General features: G+C 41.5%; 1 protein-coding gene across 1 annotated transcript; it reads left to right on the forward strand.

The window, feature by feature from the left end:
* Positions 1-2381: 2381 nt before the first annotated feature.
* Positions 2382-21155, forward strand: dcn (decorin). Its single transcript, XM_014988928.2, has 8 exons — positions 2382-2749; positions 11443-11669; positions 15468-15580; positions 16165-16378; positions 16576-16689; positions 17737-17830; positions 18141-18279; positions 19666-21155. Exons 2-8 carry the CDS (start codon positions 11462-11464, stop codon positions 19864-19866), a joined length of 1083 nt encoding a protein of 360 aa, XP_014844414.1. The 5' UTR covers positions 2382-2749; positions 11443-11461; the 3' UTR covers positions 19867-21155.
* The last annotated feature ends 1231 nt before the right edge of the window (positions 21156-22386 follow it).

Consider the following 22386-nt stretch of genomic DNA (forward strand, 5'->3'; position numbering starts at 1 on the left):
AGTTTTATCTTTAAAACAAAGTCCACAATGTGTCACAGTCAAACCATCTTAATACAGTAACGAAAACCTCCTTTTCATCTTCATAGATGGAAGAAGTGGACAGCGAGTTTTATCAAATTCGTGCCGTAATCCCTCTTGGCGACAGAGATAAAGATGAGGGATGGAGGACCTGAACTCTTCTGCTTGAATATGGGTGTGAAGATTTACAAATCAAAAGAGCCAAAAGGTTCACTTCCACATCCGCGTTGCAACAGTGGCAAAGTAGCATAATAACAGTGGCTGTAGTCTTGAAGGAAGTTCATCAGCAGCAGTTCACACAGACAGACATCTGATATCATCTAGAGACTGACTGAGAATCTCAGTAAAGAGTACCATGCAGTGCAGCCTGTCAGTAGGAGGTTTGTGAATTCATTGAATTTACTACATTCGTCACTTTCCCGTTGTCAAAAATCTAACCTCATCATGTCCAGCTTTCATTGTTCCTACTTAAGCGACAACAACAGGGTTGGCAGCTGAAATGTCGGATGAATGCTTAAGATAAACTTGATTTGACCTTAAAAACATCAGAACTCGGTTCATTTAAGTGCTTGGCCACACTAATGGCTTCCAGACAGAATGATGAATGAAGTTTGGTTCACTGGCGGTCAAAAAAAAACAAAAAAAAAAACACCACTTACTTTGATTAGATAACACTTATAGGGGAATGCACATGAAGTCCACATTTTATATTTACTGTTTAAGTTTCCCATCAATGACAGGCGAGTCATCTAGCTGTTCAGTATCAGTTAATAATCTTCTAAAATCTAACCAGCAGTTAGATTTTTATATATATATATTTTTTTTGGACAGATCTGATTTGACACCTGACAGAAAACTCACCAACATCTGGCGTTTTGCTTTCAGTGGGAATTCACTCCCACATCCACGCAGCGTCGATGCTAAACGCGGCACATCCTCTCCATGTGTACTGCTTAGGTAATCCTAGGCTTTATTTTCTAGAAAGCTACGCTCAGCACCACTACGATGAAACTTAAGGAGTCTTCAAGCTTAAACAAAACCGATGCACTTTGTTGGTGGAAAAGTGGAAATTTGAATCATGTTTATTTATAAGAACGAGGAATCTGGAGGCATTTTGTGCGCTCATTCCTCTGGCAGTGGGAGTGTTTATGTGGTACTTGTTTAAAAAATGTGAGAAATGTCAAACGCTTTCAAAGTCATTCTTATCTCACAAAATAAACAGTAAAACAGACTTTAATCTGTACTTCCAAATATGTGCTCTCTGCTATTCTAGGAGTTGTTGTGATTAAGTGTGATATTTTAAATACACAACACAGGACATCTTAAACTGGTTTGGGCATTAAAATCTCTGGAAGCTCGCTGTTAGCGAATAACAGCTAGCATGGGGAAATCATGAAATCATCATAGCCACCATTAGACGCTATCCCACATGCCACCAGCTGGTTTGGGAACCATGAGAAGTAGGTACCATTTTCTGTCCAAACAATTGCAAACATAAACATTTGTAGTTTCGTAAGCACTACTGGCAAAGTTAGTAATACTGCATCTAAATGGAAAAACTTGTGTAGATCTTTATTCATGTCCCAACGGGCTGTTAATGTTTACAGCAAGTCGCAATAAAAGCAGCAAAAATAACAACGGCTAATATTCAGTTGGAGGGCGTGGCGCTCCAACAAACGGAGGATAGAAACACAAAACTTTTTGATAAAAAAAAAAAAAAAAAAAAGGTCCTGGTATGACTAAGAAGGTAAATAATAAATAAACCAATAAATATGTAATACTGGGGGAAAAAACACACCATTTAACTCTGTGGTTTAAAAACATGAACCGATTCAACTGTTGGACTATAAAACTAACAACTCTTCCCCGTGACTTCATTCAGGAGTTTCCGTAAGCGTTCAGCACTGACTGGCCTTATCTATAGAGCCGTCTGAAAAATAAACCTTTCAAACAGAGTCTTCCACTTCCCACATGTAGTTCACAAATGAAGCAACCTAAACTTCAGTTCGTCAAGAAAGGCTGACCGTGATTTAACGTGCTGAAGGGAGGAGGCATTGATTCCAGTTCATTCAGCCGGACAAAGTGTGGCTGAATGAACTGGACTCCATGCCACTGAAGTTGCACTCTTTCTCCGGGGTCGTCCATTTAAAGGGTGCATGTGAATGAATTAGATGTCCTGAGTTTGTGTGCAACCCTGTCTGCAGAGCTCCTCATGGCCTATCATTACCAGATGTCACTCTAAGGGTGGCTGCTTAAAATCCTACACTCCAGCTCTCTGCCTCTTTTTCTTCCACTCCTTCCTTCCTACTTTCTTTCCTCTCTCTCCCCGTCTCCTTCCCACTCCCACAGCCCTTCTTTTTTTTTTTTTCCCTATTCTCTCCTCTCCACTTCCAGCTGTTTTTGGCTCCGAACAGCAGGAGCGGAGGGGAAGTTCTCCACCAATTGTCTGGGTCCTGAGAGGAGCTTGTTGGTCGGATCCCACCCTCCTTCTGTCTCTCTCCTCTCCCCTCCTGTCCCGCTCGCTCTCTTCTCCCTCCTCGCCGTTCGTCTCTCCTCCCCCTGTTGTGAGAGAGCACACCTGCTTGATTTTGGCTGCACGCTCTCCGATTCAAACAACCCCACAGGCCCCGTCAGCCACTTCGTACTCTCATCCGCCCACTTGACAGGATTTTGGAAGTCAAGCTCATCTCGCCGGCTCCTACTCTTCTTGCCTGGCTTCCACTGAGAACAGGTAGGTTTTACTCTGTCTGTGGCTGGGAAAAATCTGCCTTTGATAAGATGACATCTTCAGGTTTTTTCTTTCTTTCTTTCAATGCAGTAGGTCATTCTCTCGAGATAGTTTGCGGGTGTTTTGTGAAAGGTCTCGAGATAAAGTGAGTTTGTTCATCTTTTACAAGCATTACATCGTTCCGTCCTCCCCTTTCGTCCGCTCTCGTGCTGTAATATTCCAGATATGTTGCCAAGTCCTGTTCTCACAGCACTCATGATTATGTGAGGGGACTCCTTAATCAGTTCAATCTGCATACAGGACAAAAAAAGAGTCAAGAAAAGAGAAGTGGCTGCAGAATAAGGGGGTGTGGTACCCAACTTCGAATTCTTATACACAGTTGAGGCCCGTATGATGTTTGGGGTTTTACAGAGTGAGCTTGTTGCTCTCTTTTGGAAAGTATTGGTTTTAAACTTGATTGATTCCAGGTTAACATCTGAGACGAAATATTGCTGGATCATCTTTTCCATTGGGGAATCATAAAGACGAATGCAGGGAAGGAGGGGAACAAAAAAAAAACCCCATCTGATTATTTTATACCATAACTGATCAAGGTTTTATACGGGAAGAAAAAAAAGAGTTTCCCCTCAGTAGCCAATCTCTTATCTTTCTGCTAAGCAGTGCCTGTTTCTTCTCAGCAGGAACCTAAAAAAAATTGCCCTGAAGGGTTGGGGTGTTGGGGCAACTTAAAAGTAAAACGCTTAAAAGAGGAAATGAAGAAAGGCTTTTTCTTTTTTACCTGGCAACACACAAAGTGCCATTAATCCCGTAATGGTACAGCTTCTTCCATCAAAGAGACATCTGAAGGCTTCCCGGCAAGCCTCTGCACAACTCTCTGCTAACTCATTACATCTTTTCTCTGCGCAGAAAAGGGAAGAAACGAATGTGGTTGAGCTGTAGTGAATAAAGTGAAACTGAGGGGCAAAATGGAATCAAAAATGGCACTGTGAGTTAAATAAAAGCTACAGAAAGAAAGGGGAAAAAAAGGCAGGCACAAAGTACGAGAATGAACTCAAAGCAATGAGCAAATGGAAGTGCTGGATGAGGCAAGGCCCAGATTCTTGCACACACAGGCAGCATTTTTTCCATCTGGACTTTATTTTTCCAGGTCAAGCAGAGTAAGAGAACAATTGGGATCAAATGGACAGTCGCCAGGAACTCTCTTTCTCCCTGCCCCAGTTTGCTCATTGGAACGGCAGAAAGTTCCACGTTTGAGCCTCTCTCCATGACCGGAGGGGTCAGGAAGGAAAAAGGGAAAACTTGAAAAGGGAGTAGCAGCGAGCACAGAATGGGAGGAAGAGATGCAAAGGGGAAGAAAAGGGAGGGAAGGCTGTTCCACGTCTGTGCGGAGCAGACTGATAATGAGGTTGAGGTATGATGGTCGGGCGACGGTTTTTCACACAAAACAGCTGAAATGTGGCTTAACCACTGGCTGTCTCACAGGCATGTTCTGAAAGCCCCATAATGAACTTCCAGCTGAGGGAATCGCAGTGACTGCGAGGTTCACTGGCCGGGTGTTTTTGGGCCGAGAACATTGAAAGCAGCCATTAAAGATCCGCCTGATTTCCTGACATCCCAAGAAGCTTCTGGGAATGTTTAAAGGTCATCTCTATGCACATTTTTATAGGAAACTGCTATAAAAATGTGCAGGATTAGGAACTGCTGTCATCGTTGAGACAATGGTTAAACTGGGTTGTCCGTACCTGAATTAAAGTCTGTCTACATGAATGATTTCTGCAGGGATTCACTTCATCTCTTCACACGGCTTCACAAAGCATTTTGAGAGTCACTCGGCTGTGAATTGGTTAAGCTGAGCTGGACAGAGCAGAAAATCCTCAAATGTTGAACATTTCAACACCGCTGACCTCTGACTCCTCAGACGACAGTGGAAATGATGTGTTTGGGCAACCACGTGGGAGGGGAACTCGCATTCATTTGCTGACAGACTTAAAGAGCCTCACGTTTTAAACGTCCTGTGGCCTAGTAAATACCTTACAGTGATAAATTGCCGACAGCCGCTCTGCAGACGCAAACCCAGGCCTTGGGGGAGTTGGAGGAAAGATGGAGGTGATGCACCAAGTTTAGGTATGTTTTGTATGGGGGTTTTTTTGTTTTTTTTTTACTATCACTGTTAGATGTTTATGTTCACTCACTCTGCTTTTCTTAGTCTGAACATATCAAGTAAAGGCTCCAACAACATAGGAGAGAAAGTAGCACAGAAATAAAGGGTAATTACTTTCCTCTCTTATGCAAAGGTCTCCGTGCTTCCTATCTGGGAATCATTAGTAATGCTGGAGGGAAGAGTCAGGAGAGTGCGGAGGGAGGGAAAGCTGGGAGATACAAGAAAAATGAGAAGTAGAAGGGAGAGCAGACAAGGTGGCTGCCATCAGAGGAAATGTCACCCTCCACCCCTATTTCCTGACAGGTCATAAAACGAATGAATGATACGTTGCAGCCGACAGAGAGAGAATAGCAATTTGTTTATAACTGTGAAATGTTATTTGGACCGAGATAGTTTTACAGCTAGTTGTGTTATTCACCAATTTGTCCTCTGTTTACAAGCTTGATGAGCATTTAATGGTCTTTTGTCACTTTCGAAATAATCAACTGATTGGATGGCGTTCAGAGGCGATGGAGGAACATTTCCAGTAAATGAAAGAACCACTGCAAATATAGAACTGATCCTCCAAACCCGATTTTCTGGGGGGTTTTTTCTTCCTTGGTTTGTAAGACTTCTGGGGGTTTTTCATGCAGGAGAACAAAAAAAACGATAAAACCCTGACTGAGTTGTTATGACCCATATCATGTCCATACCATATCATTTGCTGAACCAACTCAACATGATGCTTTGGTGTGATATACCCACAAACAATGGCAACGGTTAAAAAACTTGGAATTCAATTTGTAACTCACTTATGAAGGATGCTTATTTTTGACAGTAGCAGGTATTTTGTCATAATGACAGGTGATATGAAGCTCCAACATGGATTAGCTAGGCTGAAAACTCTAATACTGTCTTGGCAATATGGATATTTCATTTGTCAACATATATTTGACTCACATTTTGGTCCTGTTGAGTGTGTTTTCATTGGCTACAACATCTGCCACTGGCATGGTGCCATATTTCAGTGCCACTCCATTTGGTAATGTGCAAACAAAACCTCCAGGAAAACCTTCTTCTTCATCTTGAACATCATAAAAGTTGAAGAAGATCGTTTCAGCTAACCCCTGCTCAGTTTTCACTGGACACTGACAGAAAGCACAGCCTCTCTTTCAGTTTGAACCACATGGTCTGCAGTGAAAAACGTCTGATCTGTTGGAAGAAATCTATATTCAACAAATAGATCAAATAAAATGACTACAATATGGTTTTAGTAGCTGTAAATAGGACTATAGGCCACACTCTTTATGGTAGCTGTTACCTTTGTTGCTCTCAAACATAAAATATCACAGTGCACCACACACAGGTATTTGGACATCCTCAAAAAAGAAAATCTCCAAATGGGTGAATATACTGTGAAAAAGTGATTTGGAACAACTTAAAAAAATGTATATTAAAAAGCAGAAGAAACTAGTCAAACTGTTCTGCAACCAGTTGGTTCACAATGAGCAACACCTGGCACTCTTTAAATTAGAGGAAAATGGTCATTTTTCTTTTACGGTTTTCCCCTATTAGCGGTGAGTGGATGTTTAGATGCCATCTCCTTCTTAAAAATGACACACAGACAAGGAAAAATAAAAACTAAAATTGTATTTTAAGTCTGCATGCACAGCTGTATTTTTATATCAAACTCTTAGAGAGGTTTTCTGAGGTGTGAAAACTTGAAGAACCGCTGCTCCAGCATTTTGTTTCGACATTGCTTGAGTCTGAGCACACTAGTCCACCCTTTGCCAGGATTTTATGTGTCTGTGTGCATAAACAGGGAGGAAAGAGGAAAGTTTTGGCCATCTTCCCAGTTTAGTGGACGTGTGTGACTCGAATGGTAATGAAGAAACTCTTGCCTGGGCTACAGCAGGTCGTCTCAAGCATTGTCTAGATACATTCATCCCAACTTAATCCAGCTGGGAAAGCTCGGAAAGCCATGGATTTAAGCTATGTTTGGAATCTTAATCTTTTGAATGGACTTTTTTTTCCTCATGAAATCGAGGTTTTATTTTCTAAACTTGTGCATCATCAATCCGTTTGTTGTTTTCCACCGATTCAGGACTGGGTCGTAGATGTAACGCGTCAACCTCTCTCCGTAGTGATATTCCACGGTCCATTCTGGATTTTTCCAGGGAATTTCTGGGCCACAAGGGATATAAAGTCCTTATGTGTTCTGGGTCTGCTCCTGGACTTCCTCCAAGTGGACTTTGGAAAACTCTCAAAGCGAGGCGCCCAAAAAGCTTCTTGATCAGATGCCTGAACTGCCTCATTTAAAGCCCAACAATGTGAAAGTACAGTTCCTCGACCCTGACCCGGATGACTTTGCTCCCGGTTCTACCTCATGATCCAAGTGTTGCATTTTGGCTCATATCTTTCATTCTGAAAAGATGGGAAATTGCACCAAACAGCTTTATCAGAGAAATCCTAAGGACCCGACCTTTTTGAAGCTGAGATTCCACATTGTGGTTAGACTTTTCAAAAACAATCTTTAAAAAAAGAAAACAAATAAACAACAAAAGAAAAACACATTTTCTTGCCTATTTGCAGAATTGTTTGCAGAAAATCTTTGACAGCTTGATGACAAGACAGATGGAAGAACATTTGAAATGCAGCACCAATAAACATGTTTGTATGCATCCGTTTATGTGGCCAACGGTCAAAGCAAGGAGCTATGGTCCATTAATACAGCAGTTAAATTCATGTTACTCTCAAGAGAACTGGTGCTTTTATCAAGTAGAATTGGAACAGAGCGTCTCTCCTCACACAACAGCCCAGATGTTAGTATTTTATGATTTTAATAGTTAGATGACGAGACTGACATGGCTGCTTCAGTCAGCACAGTTTTATACAACACTGAAAGTCCAATCAGTTTAACACAAACTGGTAGAAACGAGGCTTATTTCTGCACAAGATTTGTGCCTGGTACCAATCAGGCAACTCAGATAAAATATCCAGTAAAAGAATCTACGAGCGCCGTTTGACCTGGGGATGCAATAAACATCTCAAGATCGCGATCCACTGCTCCCAAGTCTCCTGACAAAGTTTTGGTTGGACTGAACCGTCAGCTTTTTCAAACGCTTGAAAAGCGAACATCGCCAAGCTTAGTCAGCCTGTCAGACATTTGAATTAATCCTCCTCCTGGATCTGGTTTGTGCTCAGACTGGAGCCGGAGGATGCGACGTTTCCAACTGCTTGGAAAACTTTCCCCCGAAGCAAAAAACACCGACACACATAATTCCAGATTCAGACTGAACGTGTAAAAGACGTCTCAACACATCACGCGCACAGAGCGGGAGACAAAACACTCGGATGGATGAGATTTCAATCCTCAACGTACTGGAGCCGCGCAGTTTGATAAAGTACTGGCTTTTGTGGACAGAGACTATAATTACGACTGGGTCAGAGCGTCGCTCTCAGCTCTCATTCCTTGACCTGACGTAACCCTAACCTGCACTTACGATGGTCAGCTATTTCCATCTCACACAGACATCAAACACTGTGAAGAGTTTAAGTCACACCTCTTGTTGGTTTCTGTCGCTCCGCTGAACATCTTCCTCTCCGTTTGACCTCAACTGTTACAAATGAAAAGTCCACGTTGCCAGAAGTACTGGGACGCCTGCCGTTAAACGCTTTTGAATTTTATCGCTTCTTCTTGCCACTTGGGCTCTTGTGTACAGTTGGCACACTGTTTGTAGATAAAGCCCTTAAAGCTAAGCACATTTGGCCTTTGCACGTCGGAAAACCCTCCGATGCGGTTGAATTTAAACAATTGTGGGCCAGAATTCCTCCACAGTGATGTAAGAAAACTCATTAACAGGTATAATAAACTCTTAATGGGAGCCACTGCTGCCAAGAGTGGTACAGGTAACGATTAGGCACATTTACAGCTTTATCGAACAGAGCCAGTTGTGTAGCTTGTTCCTTGGATAAATTAAATCATCATTTGAAAACCAAATTTTTGTTTTGCTCGGGTTAAGTTTATGTTACAAAAATTTGCCCTACTGCGTTTTAATGTGGCACAAAGCAAAAAACAGAAGGAGGAAGACACGTTTTCACAGCAAAGTGTATTATACGTAGGCTATGTTGCAAAATGATTTAAAAAAAACATAAGATTTATCAAGATAGGACACAGTCGAAAGATTAAAAAAAAAATAAAAATTAAAGGCACAGCCCGTCATCTTTACGGATCATTTAAACGGGCTGAGAGTTGCTTTTAGGCCGGGGCCAAATGCTGGTCTTGGGCAGGTTTTCTCGTCCCGATCATGATGTTTGGGTCAAGGTCCGCTGGAGCTGCGGCTTAAACCAGCCCTTCAATTATTGTGGCACCGAGTTGGATGGAACGGCTTTTGGCTTCTTACCAGCATTTTCTTTTCCTTTTTTTAAAAAAAAAAAAAAAAAAATGCGATTCTCTGCTGTGTACAAAAAACCAAATAAGAGAGGGAGAATCGACTGTACGTGGGTGTGTGTGTCTGTGGAAAAAGGTCGGGAAGTTTGTGCGGATGTCTGGCGTGTGTCTCGATTTCGAGACGACGTCCGCCTGTGTCATCTAAGTCGTGTTGAAACCTAGAAATAGACGAGGAAGCGTGACGCTCCCACTGATCTCTGCTTCCACAGTAGATAGAAACTCCCTGATGCTGTTGACACACACTACTAATATAAAACGTTTGGCAGACGATCAATCTCTGTGATTTATTACGTTCAAGCAGGAGAAGACGTGGAACAGTGGTCTGCAGTTGCAGCTATGCAATTTCCTGCAACGCAACCCCTGTGTATTTCTGTAAAAGTTAATGCAGATGTGGCAGTAGCCAGTGGCGCACTTATCAACTTCAGGAGGAGACGGGTTAGTTATAAATGTACAAAAAGTGAGCAAAGAAAACGGATAATTTATAGATTTGGGGATTTTTTATTTATTCATTCATGTATTTATTTATTTATTTATTTATCTTTCGTCAGATGAGTTCAGTCATTGTTTAACCACTTTTGGTGGTGTCAAAATGTGATGCTTAGTCTAGAAAAAGGAATAGATAAACAGTTTATGGAGGGAGAATGAAGGGAAATCCCTACAGAGTGTATCATCAGTTAGGGATAACTACTTTTATGGATTTTTCCACTTCATAAGAAAATGTTAAACAGTCAGAAAAGCAGTCAAACCATCAGAAAGCACCAAAGGTCAGCAATAATTAAGAGATAAATGGATCACTGACAGAAATTGCCAACTAAAACAGTCAAACTAAAAGTCGACAAATTATTTTCTTTGTTTAAAATATTGAGCATTTTCCACTTAGAGGAACGCATTCCGCAAAACCGTTACGTGTTGGAAGTCTTTCATTCACAGCTGCATGTATGTTATTTCTCCTTTCAGGTGCTTTGCTTTTTACAACCATATGTTTACTTATTTAATAAAATAGGAGCCATGCTAGAGAGGCTGCCAAATACTAAATACTGCCAAATCTAAAGGTATGCCAGGGTTTTAGACACTTTTGTCATTGTATTCCTACTTTAACAATGCATTGCTGCCAATATCTCATCTGTTGCTGCACACTGCTGGAAAAGCTGGCTGAGAGAAGACTGCTACACTTTTCTCTCTCTTAAAATAAAGGCAAATTTGACTCTTTTTTTTCCGGAATCATTTCCAATTACAAAAAAAAAAAAAAAAAATCCCAAAACACAAAAAGTCATGGAGTGGACACCAAAAGAGCCGCAAACATCACTCGGTACACTAATACTGTTTTTAAGCCATGAACTTGTAAAGAAGCTGACTGCAGGCTAGCTAGCCAAGCAAACAATATATCACAACTAACTAAACCAGCTAATTTCAAACTGTTGAGCAATAAAGAGCAGGATGACAACTGGAATTTTTGCAAGTTTTTGCACTGATATAAAGCAATAAAAGATGAATGTTACAGTTAACATAATTATAAAACTAATTGTCGATGTTATTTTTTAGCATAACAATTGTTTTCTTTTATAAAATAATATAATTTTTAAGATTCTTTGCTAAATTACGCAAAGCCATAAAAGGGTTTCTTAGTGTTTTTATCCAATGAGAATGTAATACTGCCTAATGAAGAATTTCTCTCTTTTTTTACATAAAGTAACTGTAAAGTAAAATGGAAATATTCAGGAGCATTTACCTCAAAACGTAGCTTTTTTTTTTTTTTTTTGGTACATTGTTGAACGATGCATATGAACCCAAACGCTGCCATTCGTACTTCCTCCAAATGCCTTTCATGCAATCAGGAGCAGCATCACAACCAGCACATTCCACCTGTTTTCATGCATCTATAATGCAATCAGCTCGGGTGTGAATAAATCCCAGATTCAAGTTCTGACTCTTGAGGCAAATCAAACCAAGCAAAACCTTTTGTCCTCCACCAAAAACTGAACATTTGTACATCAAAAGCTTAATTGCAATTATTATGTTTTGGGGTTTTTTTGTCTGAGTAACGCAGAACCATTTGAAGACCAGATATTGTTTTGTCGCTAATCACTTCCAACGCGTCTTCTGCAGGCTCTCTGCGAGCAGCACCATGCGGACCGCCTGCCTCTCCCTGCTTCTGGTCACCGCCTGCTGGGCTCTGCCCTTCCGTCAAACCGGCTTCCTAGACTTCATGATGGAGGACGACGCCGGGTCAGGTGCTGATCCCATCAGGACCAAGCCCGCTGCCGACCCCGTAGGACCGAAGTGCCCATTCAGATGCCAGTGTCACCTGCGTGTGATCCAGTGCTCTGACCTTGGTAAAGCAGCAACACACGCCCACATGCTGAAAGAAAAGCGCAGCTCATTTTGTAATTTTTTTATTTAGAAAATATCCTGATCTAGACCGTCCTGACCGTCAAATGTAGAAATTTGTCTGAATTAATAACTTTGCCTAAGCTTTTTATTAAGTATTCTAATGCCTAAACATAAAACATAGCAAATGGAAACACCAATAAATGCCTGAGATACATTAAGAAGTAAAAACACCTCGTGAAGTTTTTTTTTTTCCTTTGGAATCGAACCAAAATCAAGCTTATAATCAAATAAGAGTTTCTGCCTCAGTATTTTTGCAGGGATACGTTTATGATGACCACAACAAAGTCGTGTAACGACTTTCAGTTGGCACAGTTTCTGCAGCGCAAACTTGTAATTTCAAAGCGCCGCCGTCAAAACAGCTCGGCTTAATTCATGTAATCCAACGAAATTAACATTCACTAAGCACTCCTCCAGCGTCATTATAGGAACTCATTTGTTAATCATCAGCCCTACGTGTTGACGGATTACGCCACCTTTGGGATTCCAAGGTGGAAAAAAAAAAGAAGAAACGCAGTGAAGTCACATCAAGTGCCTCCACGTCCATTTTCTCTTTGCAGTCTTCCGTTTGATTCTTTGGCCCGGATTGCAGAGCACTGCGCCCGGTTTATGGTACCAGGCCCCGAGGTCAGACGGGCCGCTGCAGTAGTTTTACTGAAACCTAGCTGAGTTACAGCGAAGCTTTAAAAGCAGCACACCCACCCGCCCAAACCCGGCTCGGTCATTCGAGGGGCGTATTGTGTTACACGTTACTGCAAAGTCCTCCAGAGAACATGAGGCCATGTGTTGATATGTTAATCGCTCACAGATGCTCAGAGTCTTGCTTCACTTCCTGTAACAAATGCATGATCTGCTCTTTCTGGGAAATTAGCTTTCTTAAACACTGAGGAAGATTAAAGCTTTCTCCCGACTTTGGAAAGTCCTGTGCAACCCCTAAAACAATCCAGGATGTGTTTCTCAGCGAAATGCTTACTTTACAATTACTTGGTCACCTCTTTTTACTTATGCGTAATCCAAACTGTTTTTTCAGTCGTCGTGCTTGGCGTTTGGAGCTCATCTGCGATGTTTGCTTAATCTGATGTATGGAGTATGCAGCAGTTTGAGTCATCCCTGCAGACACCGTCTAAGGAATAGCACTTATTACATAAAAAGGGAAAGACAGGCAGTAGGATTAGATTTTTTTTTTTGTTGTTGTGATGTTTGGAAAGAGAGAGGTATGTTCTTGAAGAGAACAGATTGGGAGGAAGGGAGGCGGACCCGCTGGGGATTCTCTGAGGATAAAATAAAACAGCAGCAGAAAGACAGGAGATGTTCTGGATTCAGAGGACCAATCAGAGTGTAAATTAGAAGGCAACTTTGTTTACTTCAGAAGAGTAGATGTGTCAAATGTTAACGATGAAGACACTTTAAGTGAATAACGGTCATTTCCGTTTGGCTTTGTACCCCCAAAGATGTCGCCCTTTGTCTGCGTCCTTCACTGCTGTCACCGAACCCCCATCTGCCTCCCAGACCTGCTGGCATACACGCGCGCACACACACACGCGCACACACACACGCACACACACACACTCCACGGCTCAAACATGAGCAGGAACAAACATCAGTGTTCAAACTCATACAAGCACAAGCCACACTGAGGGCTCCGCTCACCGTTTGCGATTAATTCTGGCGAAGAAACGATCAAAATCGAAAATGGAAACGTTCAAACTGTCGGCTGACCGCTGCCGAGAAGAAAGAGCCTCCAGAAATCGACAATATGAGCATGTTTCTGGTCTTTCAAGACATTTTCGATGCAGCCAAAACAAAAGCCAAACAACATTTCAACTTACCAAATTCTCATAGAAGCAAAACTGTCATTAAAATGACATGCCTGCAAGTTGCAGGAAGGGAAACGATATTTGCCACTTACTTCACGCTTCTTTCAATCAAACATCAAATTTCAACACATTTTGCTGTTGAAATTTAGTTTTCTGTCCAAGTTGACCTGGTCCGGTGGGAGAAAGTAACCGCTTCCTAAATCAAAACCTGCTCTTCCTTCTGCAGCTCTTTTAGTGGAACCGAGCTGGACAGTTTTCACACCTCAACCTTTTAAGATGTTTTTTGTGGATGGCGTATTCTCCCACTTTCTGTTTTTATTGCTGTATAAAATAGTTTAACTAAGCAAGCTTTAGATGTTGTCCCGGTGTCTTTTGGGACTTTCTGGATCAGTTGGAATAGTTTTGGTCGGTTAGCCACTCCTGGGCAGGTTCAACACGGTCCCGTGGTTTCAATAGCCGTCGCTGTTACCTGCATCCCAAAGTCTTGGAAATTACTTTCTAACCTTCCCTTTACTGATATATAAGTACTTGTTGCTATTTTGTTATTTAGATTGAGTCATGATGTCTTACTTTTTGAGATTGTTCAGCTTTTTGTCGCCAGGTTATTCTCTATTTAGGTGATTTTTTTTGGTTTAAATCATCATTCGTTGAAAAGAAAAACATTCAAAACTGAAAGTGTTTGATGATGATCAACCCATGTTGCCCAGTCACTGATCAATCTACTGGAAATTCAACCTTTGAGAAAAATGTGCTCGATATTCAGATTTTTGTTGTGCTTTCAGGGCGCATAGTTGGCGTATAGTTATATAATGTGTAATATTATTTAATGTTATGTAATTGTTAATAAATACCTAAAAAGCATGTTTTCGTGTCTTATAAGTCAGCCAAAAATAATGTGCAGCATAGCGATCAATTTATTTCGGCGTATTTCTCAGGTTTCGTTGATGCTATGCAGAAGGATGAGCCAGTCTGACTTTTCTCAAAGTAAATGAGGCAGCGACCGCAAACAGCTGTGATGGTTTCTGGATCATTCACCGTGCAGTTGGAAAAGTTGACAGAGGAGGGAAAAGAAAAAAAAAAAGCAACTTGCAAGAATTGATGTTTGTCTGCAGTCATCACAAGTTTTTGGGGCCAAAAGTTAGGCAGACCAGAAACTCAAGGAGAGACATTCTTTGTTAAACAGTTTATTAAATGTCTCTTGGTTTTAAATAAAAACTCTCCACTTTGAGTTGTTGTGTGTGCACCGAGACATATCTCCTGTCCACTTCGCCAGACTACAGGACTTTGAAAACAGATGGGATTTTCTGGAACCGAATGCCAAGTAAAACAGTTTTGTGACTTTGCTGTCCAGGTATGCAGCTGCTTATTTACTCCAAAGGAAATTTGTTTTAGGGTCGATTTCCACCATATGTGCCTCCGAGCACAAAAATAGTTATTTAGTCGCCCTGGAAAAGCCACCGTTTTGAAAACGTTAAGGACTATAAAGCAACATCCCGGGGATTTTTTTTTTTTTTTTGTTTCCTTTCATTGAGATAAATATTCATGTGAGAATAAACAGCAGTTGAAAGCAGTCAACCATCTCTTTAGAGTTTAAATATTTGTACAGCGCCGTTCGTACACAGGGCAATTAAAAGTTACACACAAGATAAAAAAAAACAAAAAACTTTTATCTCAGGTTTTCAGGGAGTTGGATCTGAAACTAAAACTTCCTCCTCAGGGAAAATCCCAAACGAGATTAATAAAGTTTTCTATAATTTTAAGGCGGTTTATCTTTGGACTTTCTCACATTCTGCATAGGATTTTACCTTGATTAACTTTGATTTTTCTTTGGTAAAATCTGTTTAGCTTTACGCTAATCTAGCGCCGTCTGTTAGCGGACGTCGGCAGCACTTTACCTGTCGTCTCTCTTGTGAATTTCACCGTCAGGCCTGAAGGAAGTTCCTGCCGACATTCCTGACGATGCCACTTTGCTGGACCTGCAGAACAACAAGATCACCGAGATCAAAGAGAGCGACTTCAAGCACCTAAAAGGATTACACGTAAGTATCGTCAACATGTGTTTATTCTTTTTCGTGTCTAAATAATTGGTGTTATTCCCAGTAGTATTAAGATTTTTTTAGGAGCTCTGCATGAGCAGGTATCAGCTTACAACTGGAGGAGATAGAGCGTTTTCCGAAAAGCAAGTAAAAACCCGATTTTTTTTTTTTCCCCAGGTGCAAATAAATGACTTTTTCTACGGTCTGGTGGTGTTACACTTTCTAACTCTTGCTCCTGCCATATTTATTGTAAATTCCTCAGTCTGAGAGCAGAAGCTGCTCCACTTAAGGATGTTTCTTTTCCATTAACCAGAAAGTCCCAGACACCTACACTACATCCTCTCTCTTTGCCAGGAGAAAAGCTGTAGGCTTAACTCTTATTTCCAAATAAAGAAATATCATTGAGTACAGTCTGGAATATTTTTAGAATTTTACGAGAACGTGTTAAAGAGTCTTTCAACGTAACCCCAGCGATATAATTTTCTTGTTTAATCCACTCTGGAGGCCAAACTTCTGTGGAAGTTCTGTGGTTTTATTCTCCACTTAATCCCCGTTTCTGATTTCACTGGTATTTTTTTTCCATGTAGGCTCTCATCCTGGTGAACAACAAGATCACCACCATCCACCCTAAAGCCTTCAGCCCTCTGACCAAGCTGCAGCGGCTCTACCTGTCCAAGAACATGCTGAAGGAGATGCCGGCCAACATGCCCAAGAGCCTGCAGGAGCTCCGCATCCACGAGAATGAGATCACCAAGATCAAAAAGGCCTCCTTCCAGGGCATGTCCCAGGTCATCGTGATGGGTATGAGACGGGAGGAGAAATATTTGAAATCCACCTAACATGGAACAGACATCGAAGTATTGTTTGATTTTCTTGCAAATCTTCAACCATGTTGCAGTTTTCTGCGCTCCGGAATAGTCGAAACATTCCTGGAAGAGGCAAACTTCCATAACCTAGTTTTTTTGTTGTTTTTTTTTTTATTTTTATTTTATTTTCAGAACTTGGGTCCAACCCTCTGAAGAGTGCAGGAGTTGAAGCCGGCGCCTTCGCTGACCTGAAGAGGGTCTCCTACATCCGAATTGCAGACACCAACATCACAGAGATTCCTAAAGGCAAGGACTCGTTTTCCGGAGAAGAATTAGAGTCGAATGCACTGAGGTTAACGATTGGATTGATGATTGCAGTTGCAAATGTTGTCTGTGGATCATCTTTTCTATCTTGCTTGTGATCAGATCTCAATTAGCCAGATTATATGCTGATAAACACTAAATCTGCAGGGACTGTTACACTTTTCTTCCCATTTGAACAAAATTAACCCGTCAAGATATTTCTGGATGTGAAAAAGATGACTGACACAGAAGACTTGGTAGAAATAATTGTTCAGTTTGTTCAGTGAAGAAGTCATATTTTAACTCAGTTTTGAGAATGACGTGTTTTAAGCGAGTTTATTATTGTCTAGTAATAAGAGTAGGTTCTGATCTGAACCAGGAACCTGCATATTTTCATCATGAGCATTACAAGCTTTACCAGAAACTTTAAAATAAACTCAGTTCAGAAAAAGTCAAGCGGATTAAAAACTAGTTCATTTGTGTTGTTGTGAACTGATGACATCTGCAGTCAGGCACCGATGGTCTAAAAGGGCCCACAAGTTGAAGATTTTTTTTTTTTTAAATGTAGAATAATCATTTTGAACTTGTGTCTAAAACCATCTGCTAACAACTGAATTCGTCTGTCATGCGTCAGTGGACTGAGCCTGTCTTGCACGTCGGAACGACACATTTCATCTTTGCTTCGGTACTTAAAAGTTTAATTCAGCTGAGAAGAGTTACAACGCCAGTTCTGAGCCGAGGAACACAAATATGTGCGGCTCAGCTTCTCTTTCAGCGCTTGGCGATGCGCTCGCAGTTGATTTATTCGCCGTAGCGTCACAAATTAACAAAGTATTTTCCAAGAGTTTTGAATTAATTTCTTCTGCTGAAAACCGCAAAAATGACGAGCCAGTGGAAATTTAGCTGTTTACCCTCGGAAAAGAGTCTGCGAAAGGGGGGGGAGTCGATTTGGTAACCCGGAAAAAGACGCTTTGATGAGCGAGTTGAAATAATTTCGTGGTGTTCCTCAGCTCCGCCTTGATGGTAATCCTGTCTCATTTGGGTTTGCAGGTCTGCCTAGCTCTCTGTCTGAGCTTCACTTGGACGCAAACAAGATCACCAAGGTGACATCCAGCGCCCTGAAAGGCCTGAAGAATCTGGCCAAGTAATAAAAATGATACTTCTCTTCCCAGCCTTGCTGTAAACCAGCATTGATGCCAACAGTAAACATTTTCAGAAGCGTAAACGCTCGCAGCTTTGTTTGCCTCTAAACAAGCAAAGCTGAAAGATGATTGAAAGCAGCATGTGTAAAGTGAAAAACCTTTACGCTCGTTTCCCTGCAGTGGCTTTATCTTCCTTTATTGGCTAAAAAACTTTTACAGCATCGCTCCGTTGTTTCAAATCCTGGAGGTTTGTGCTCTTTCGCGTTCGGTTCTTCCAGACGTGACTCATTCCTGCGCTTATTTTTCTTGCAGGCTCGGCCTGAGCTACAATGAGATCAGCACTGTGGAAAACGGCAGCCTGGCTAACGTGCCCCATCTGAGAGAGCTGCACCTGGATAACAACGCTCTGACCAGCGTTCCTCCTGGCCTGCCTGACCATAAATACGTCCAGGTACACAATGGCTCCAGAGTCTCGAATGCCAGCATGTTACTAATCCAGGCGTCGCTGCGCTCCGAGGAGAGTTTATTTGCACTCAAGAAACGATTAGATATTAGATTCTTTTTTTTATATATATATATATATTTGGAAACTGAGCTGGTTTACTTGTCAGGTGCCTTCTGATACACAGCAGATGTCCAAGTTAATTTTCCGATAGATTTCTGGCCACACCGTGATGCAACAAACCATGATACTTCCAGCTGCATGATTCACATGGAGCCTCTGTTTTTATGAGTTTCTTTTCCACTAATGTTGTTTTTGGTTAATGCTAAACACGCCTTCTGTTCTGGTTTCCAAATGAGACGAACGAAGATTCATTTGGCCAGAGCTGCTTCTCCCAAAGTCCTGGTTTTTGTCTACGTGCTCTCTGGCAAACTTTACCCTGGATTTGCGGTTTTCTTACGGGCCCTGAAAGCGACATTCTCCGATTATCTAAGCATGCACTTTTATTAAAGCTGGAATTACTTTGATGACATTTCATGATTTTTAGAGACGTGCGTTAGCGTCTTGCAGTCTGCATTCAGGGTGGACCTGCTTGGACGGCCAAACCTGGACATGGCCACAGAGTTCATGAACTTCTTTATAAGAAGACTTTGTTCTTTAAAGTCAAAGGGTTTATCGCTTTATGTTCCTCACCAGACTTCAATAAGCTGTGATGTCAGCTTATCGAAAGCCTCCGCCAGCTCTTTTGAAATCGACGTGTTTACTCTCAACTCAACACACCAAAGTAAATGTCTGAGGCTTAAACAGGGCAAAGCTCCAACCTACAAGGGGTGTTACATCACAGGGAGTTTGAAGAAACACGAATAAATCCTCACAATTAAGACTAGCATAACTCAAAATGTTTACATCAGTAGGAGGAAATGCAGTATTACTGGATAATTAATGACTATTCACACTTTGTTGTTTAGCTTGTTGCTTGTTGTTCTAGTGAAAATCCTAAATGTTTCTGATCAAAACTATCCAAGGCAGGAATATAGTAAATCTTTTCTCACTGCAGTGCATCATATTTATGTTGAATGTGCCAATCGACGTGTGATTGATGCACCGCACCCAAGTGCAGAGTTTAATCCCACAGTTGATTTGGTAACACCTTGATCTTTATCTTAGATGCATAAATATATTTATGTAAATTTGGAGTTTTACTCATACTCATACTGACAGCCTAGTGATGCATGGGCAGCATATGTGAAGGATTCTGAATGTTTGACTTATCTGAGCAATTCATCGAGAGACATATCATCATTTTTATTTACCTTTTCTTCAGAAACCTAAATTACAGCTGTGCCCGTCTCATTTACTAACCACATGTTGTAATTATTTCAATCCCGTCTCCAGGTGGTCTACCTCCACGCCAACAAGATTGGCGCTGTGGGAACGGAGGACTTCTGCCCCCCTGGCTTCAACACCAAGAAGGCCATGTACTCGGGTATCAGCCTGTTCAGCAACCCGGTACCCTACTGGGAAGTCCAGCCAATCACCTTCCGCTGCGTCTTCGACCGCTCCGCCATTCAGCTCGGAAACTACAGGAAGAAGTAGAGCCGAGCTCCTCCGCGAGCAAGAATGTGTTTATAGATGAGAGCGTGAACGTTTTGCAAGTGTGTGTTAGACCATAACCCCACAACACTGACTCCCACCACTTCTCCTTTCCACCACTGCCAGCGTGCAAATTATGACGTATTAATCGACACTCTGCTTTCCAGCGCTCTAGCAGACATTGGACCTTTAAACACAACATTCCTCTCTCAATATTTAGCTTCAAGGGTTTGTGGAGCGGTTATACGCACGGCTCATATAAAACACTCGCACATCTCGGTGGGACTCACACACAACATATCATTCGTGGAACTAGTTAAGCGATTCATTTCTTTGTTTTTACGTTTTGGTTGTTTTTTTGTTTTGTTTGCATACGTGTTTTAGCGCATTAATTTGCATACGTTCATTAATTCAGCGGATCGACACAGAGACGAACCCAGACCAAAAAGACGCCTCGCTCAGGCGGAGCAACGTCACAAATCCCACTCAGTTCAACTTTGTCTTCCTCCATTACCAATACAGCTGGCCTGCAGAGCAGGCCGCAAGAGCAACCTGTGTTTTAAACGACCAATAACAGCTGATTGTTTTTTTATTATTATTATTATTATTATTATTTTGGTATGTACTAGCTAATGCCTGTGTAACATGAACAGCTTCCAGAGTGTAACGTCAACAAACTGCACAGAACCCAGCTCTCCATTTGTATTGTATTTACTTAAAAATAGAGATAAAAGCAACCGTGTCCTGTTCCACATTGTGATTTCTTTTGCTTTGCAGCCGTGTAGTTTCTACGTGTTCTTCATCATACTCCGCCCGCCGTCTCTCTCGCCAGCGCTCTCCTCGACACGAGTGGAAAATGCCTTCAGAAAGTTAGAATAAACGACATATGTCTTGAACAGATGATGTCACTTCCAAAGATTATATGCATGCTCTTCGTTTTTACCTTTCGACTTGAACCAAGTGCTTTTTGAAGTCATTTGTTAATGCGCTTATGTGTTTCCCTTTTCCTTTTTTTTTTTTTTTTCTTTTTCCTATTTGTCCTTTCTCTCTTCAACCGTCATGAAAAGTTTGGAGGGTGCGTCCAAAGCGCCCGTGTTGGTGTGAATGTTGTATGTATAGACGCTGTATATAAATGTTGTATAAAAACCTCTCAATGCTTAAAGGCACAAGGCACTTACCTTAGCTCAGACTTAATATATCAGCAGGAAAGGTGTTTCTCTTTTTTTTCCCCCCCGGGGCGCGGGCTCCAGCTAAGGTGTCCTAAACAAAATAAAAGTACTAATAAAAAAGTAGCATTTCTGTTCATGTTTGAAATTTTCTGAATTTTCGTCAGTGTAAATGTGGGAATTGCCTGAAAAACAAAATGACTAGCAAGCACACAAGACACCAAACAGCCAGAAGGATGTTCGTCGGGTAAACTACCGACTCGTTGGTAAGTAGTTTGCCTTCAATTGATTGTGGGTTGTGTAATCAGCGTTTAACATATAGCTAATGCTTTATACCGGGTTGCAAAAATACCTTAAGTCAAAATGTTAACGTAAAACAAAACACCCAAACAGATGTCTCTATTCAGAAAAAGGGGGTCTGACCAGACGTATATAAATAAACTAAACTGAAGTTCAGCTTTCGACATATTTCACCCCGATGGGAACTTCAAAGTTGTCCAACCTACAGTCCATCACATCCTTCCTTTGAACAAAGGGCTGGTTTCTTGCCATCTGGAAACAATAAGTCACCCTGCAGATGTGTCTTCACACCACAGAAGCTGTCATCCTGTCAGAGTAAATATGGGTCAGATCCTCCCTCCAAACGCTTACACAGTGGAGTCAGTCCTTCGTGTGCCGCACAATGAGACGTGAACGAAGCTGCGGTAATTGCTGGGGCTTTAAGTTTCCTTTTGCGTTGGTTTTAATTAAAAGAGCAGCTTTGAGCAAGAGTGAAAAGCTGCACCAGCGTTGCCATATACAGCACGATAATAAAATGTATTTCCATCCGTGTTTCAAAAGTTCCCAACACTCTGGGAACTCTCTGGATATTATATGCATCTAAATATAAGCATATACATACGGACAGCAAACACTTTCAGCGGGGAGCGTTCAGTCCGCCGTGCCTTTGGTTTGCGGGAGGAAACCAGCTTTCCCAGGGGAGATCACCCAGAGTGAGAGCAAACGTGCAGAGCAACACATTTGATTTAACACCTCAGCGCTTCAAGCCTTAACTTTCCACCAAATAAACAAATTTACCTCGACTTTACAGCACAAAATGAGTAAAATCAGAAGGGTGGCGGATGTAAAGTTAAAGTTACGCTGTCATAGATCAGCTCTCTGAAGTCTGAAAACATATATGTTTGCACAAGAAACCATTTCACGCTCCGCTGCAGATTTATTATCCTCCAGCCATTTAAGATACTTTAGTATGAATATTTACACTAAGCACAAATAAATTTGGTCCATATGACATTTACTAGTTGTGATTTGAAGTTAAAAAAAAGCACATTTTTAAGACCAATGTGTCGTATAGATG

The sequence above is a fragment of the Poecilia mexicana genome, unplaced genomic scaffold (genome assembly GCF_051168715.1).
Source record: "Poecilia mexicana isolate PSO_F unplaced genomic scaffold, ASM5116871v1 scaffold_23, whole genome shotgun sequence".
Taxonomy (NCBI): domain Eukaryota; kingdom Metazoa; phylum Chordata; class Actinopteri; order Cyprinodontiformes; family Poeciliidae; genus Poecilia; species Poecilia mexicana.

Excerpts from the sequence above, each read along its gene's own strand:
- dcn (XM_014988928.2), top strand. The coding sequence starts at position 11,462 with ATGCGGACCGCCTGCCTCTCCCTGCTTCTGGTCACCGCCTGCTGGGCT. Across the intron at positions 17,831-18,140 it reads GGCCTGAAGAATCTGGCCAA|GCTCGGCCTGAGCTACAATG; the intron begins GTAATAAAAATG and ends TTTTTCTTGCAG. Across the intron at positions 18,280-19,665 it reads CTGACCATAAATACGTCCAG|GTGGTCTACCTCCACGCCAA; the intron begins GTACACAATGGC and ends TCCCGTCTCCAG.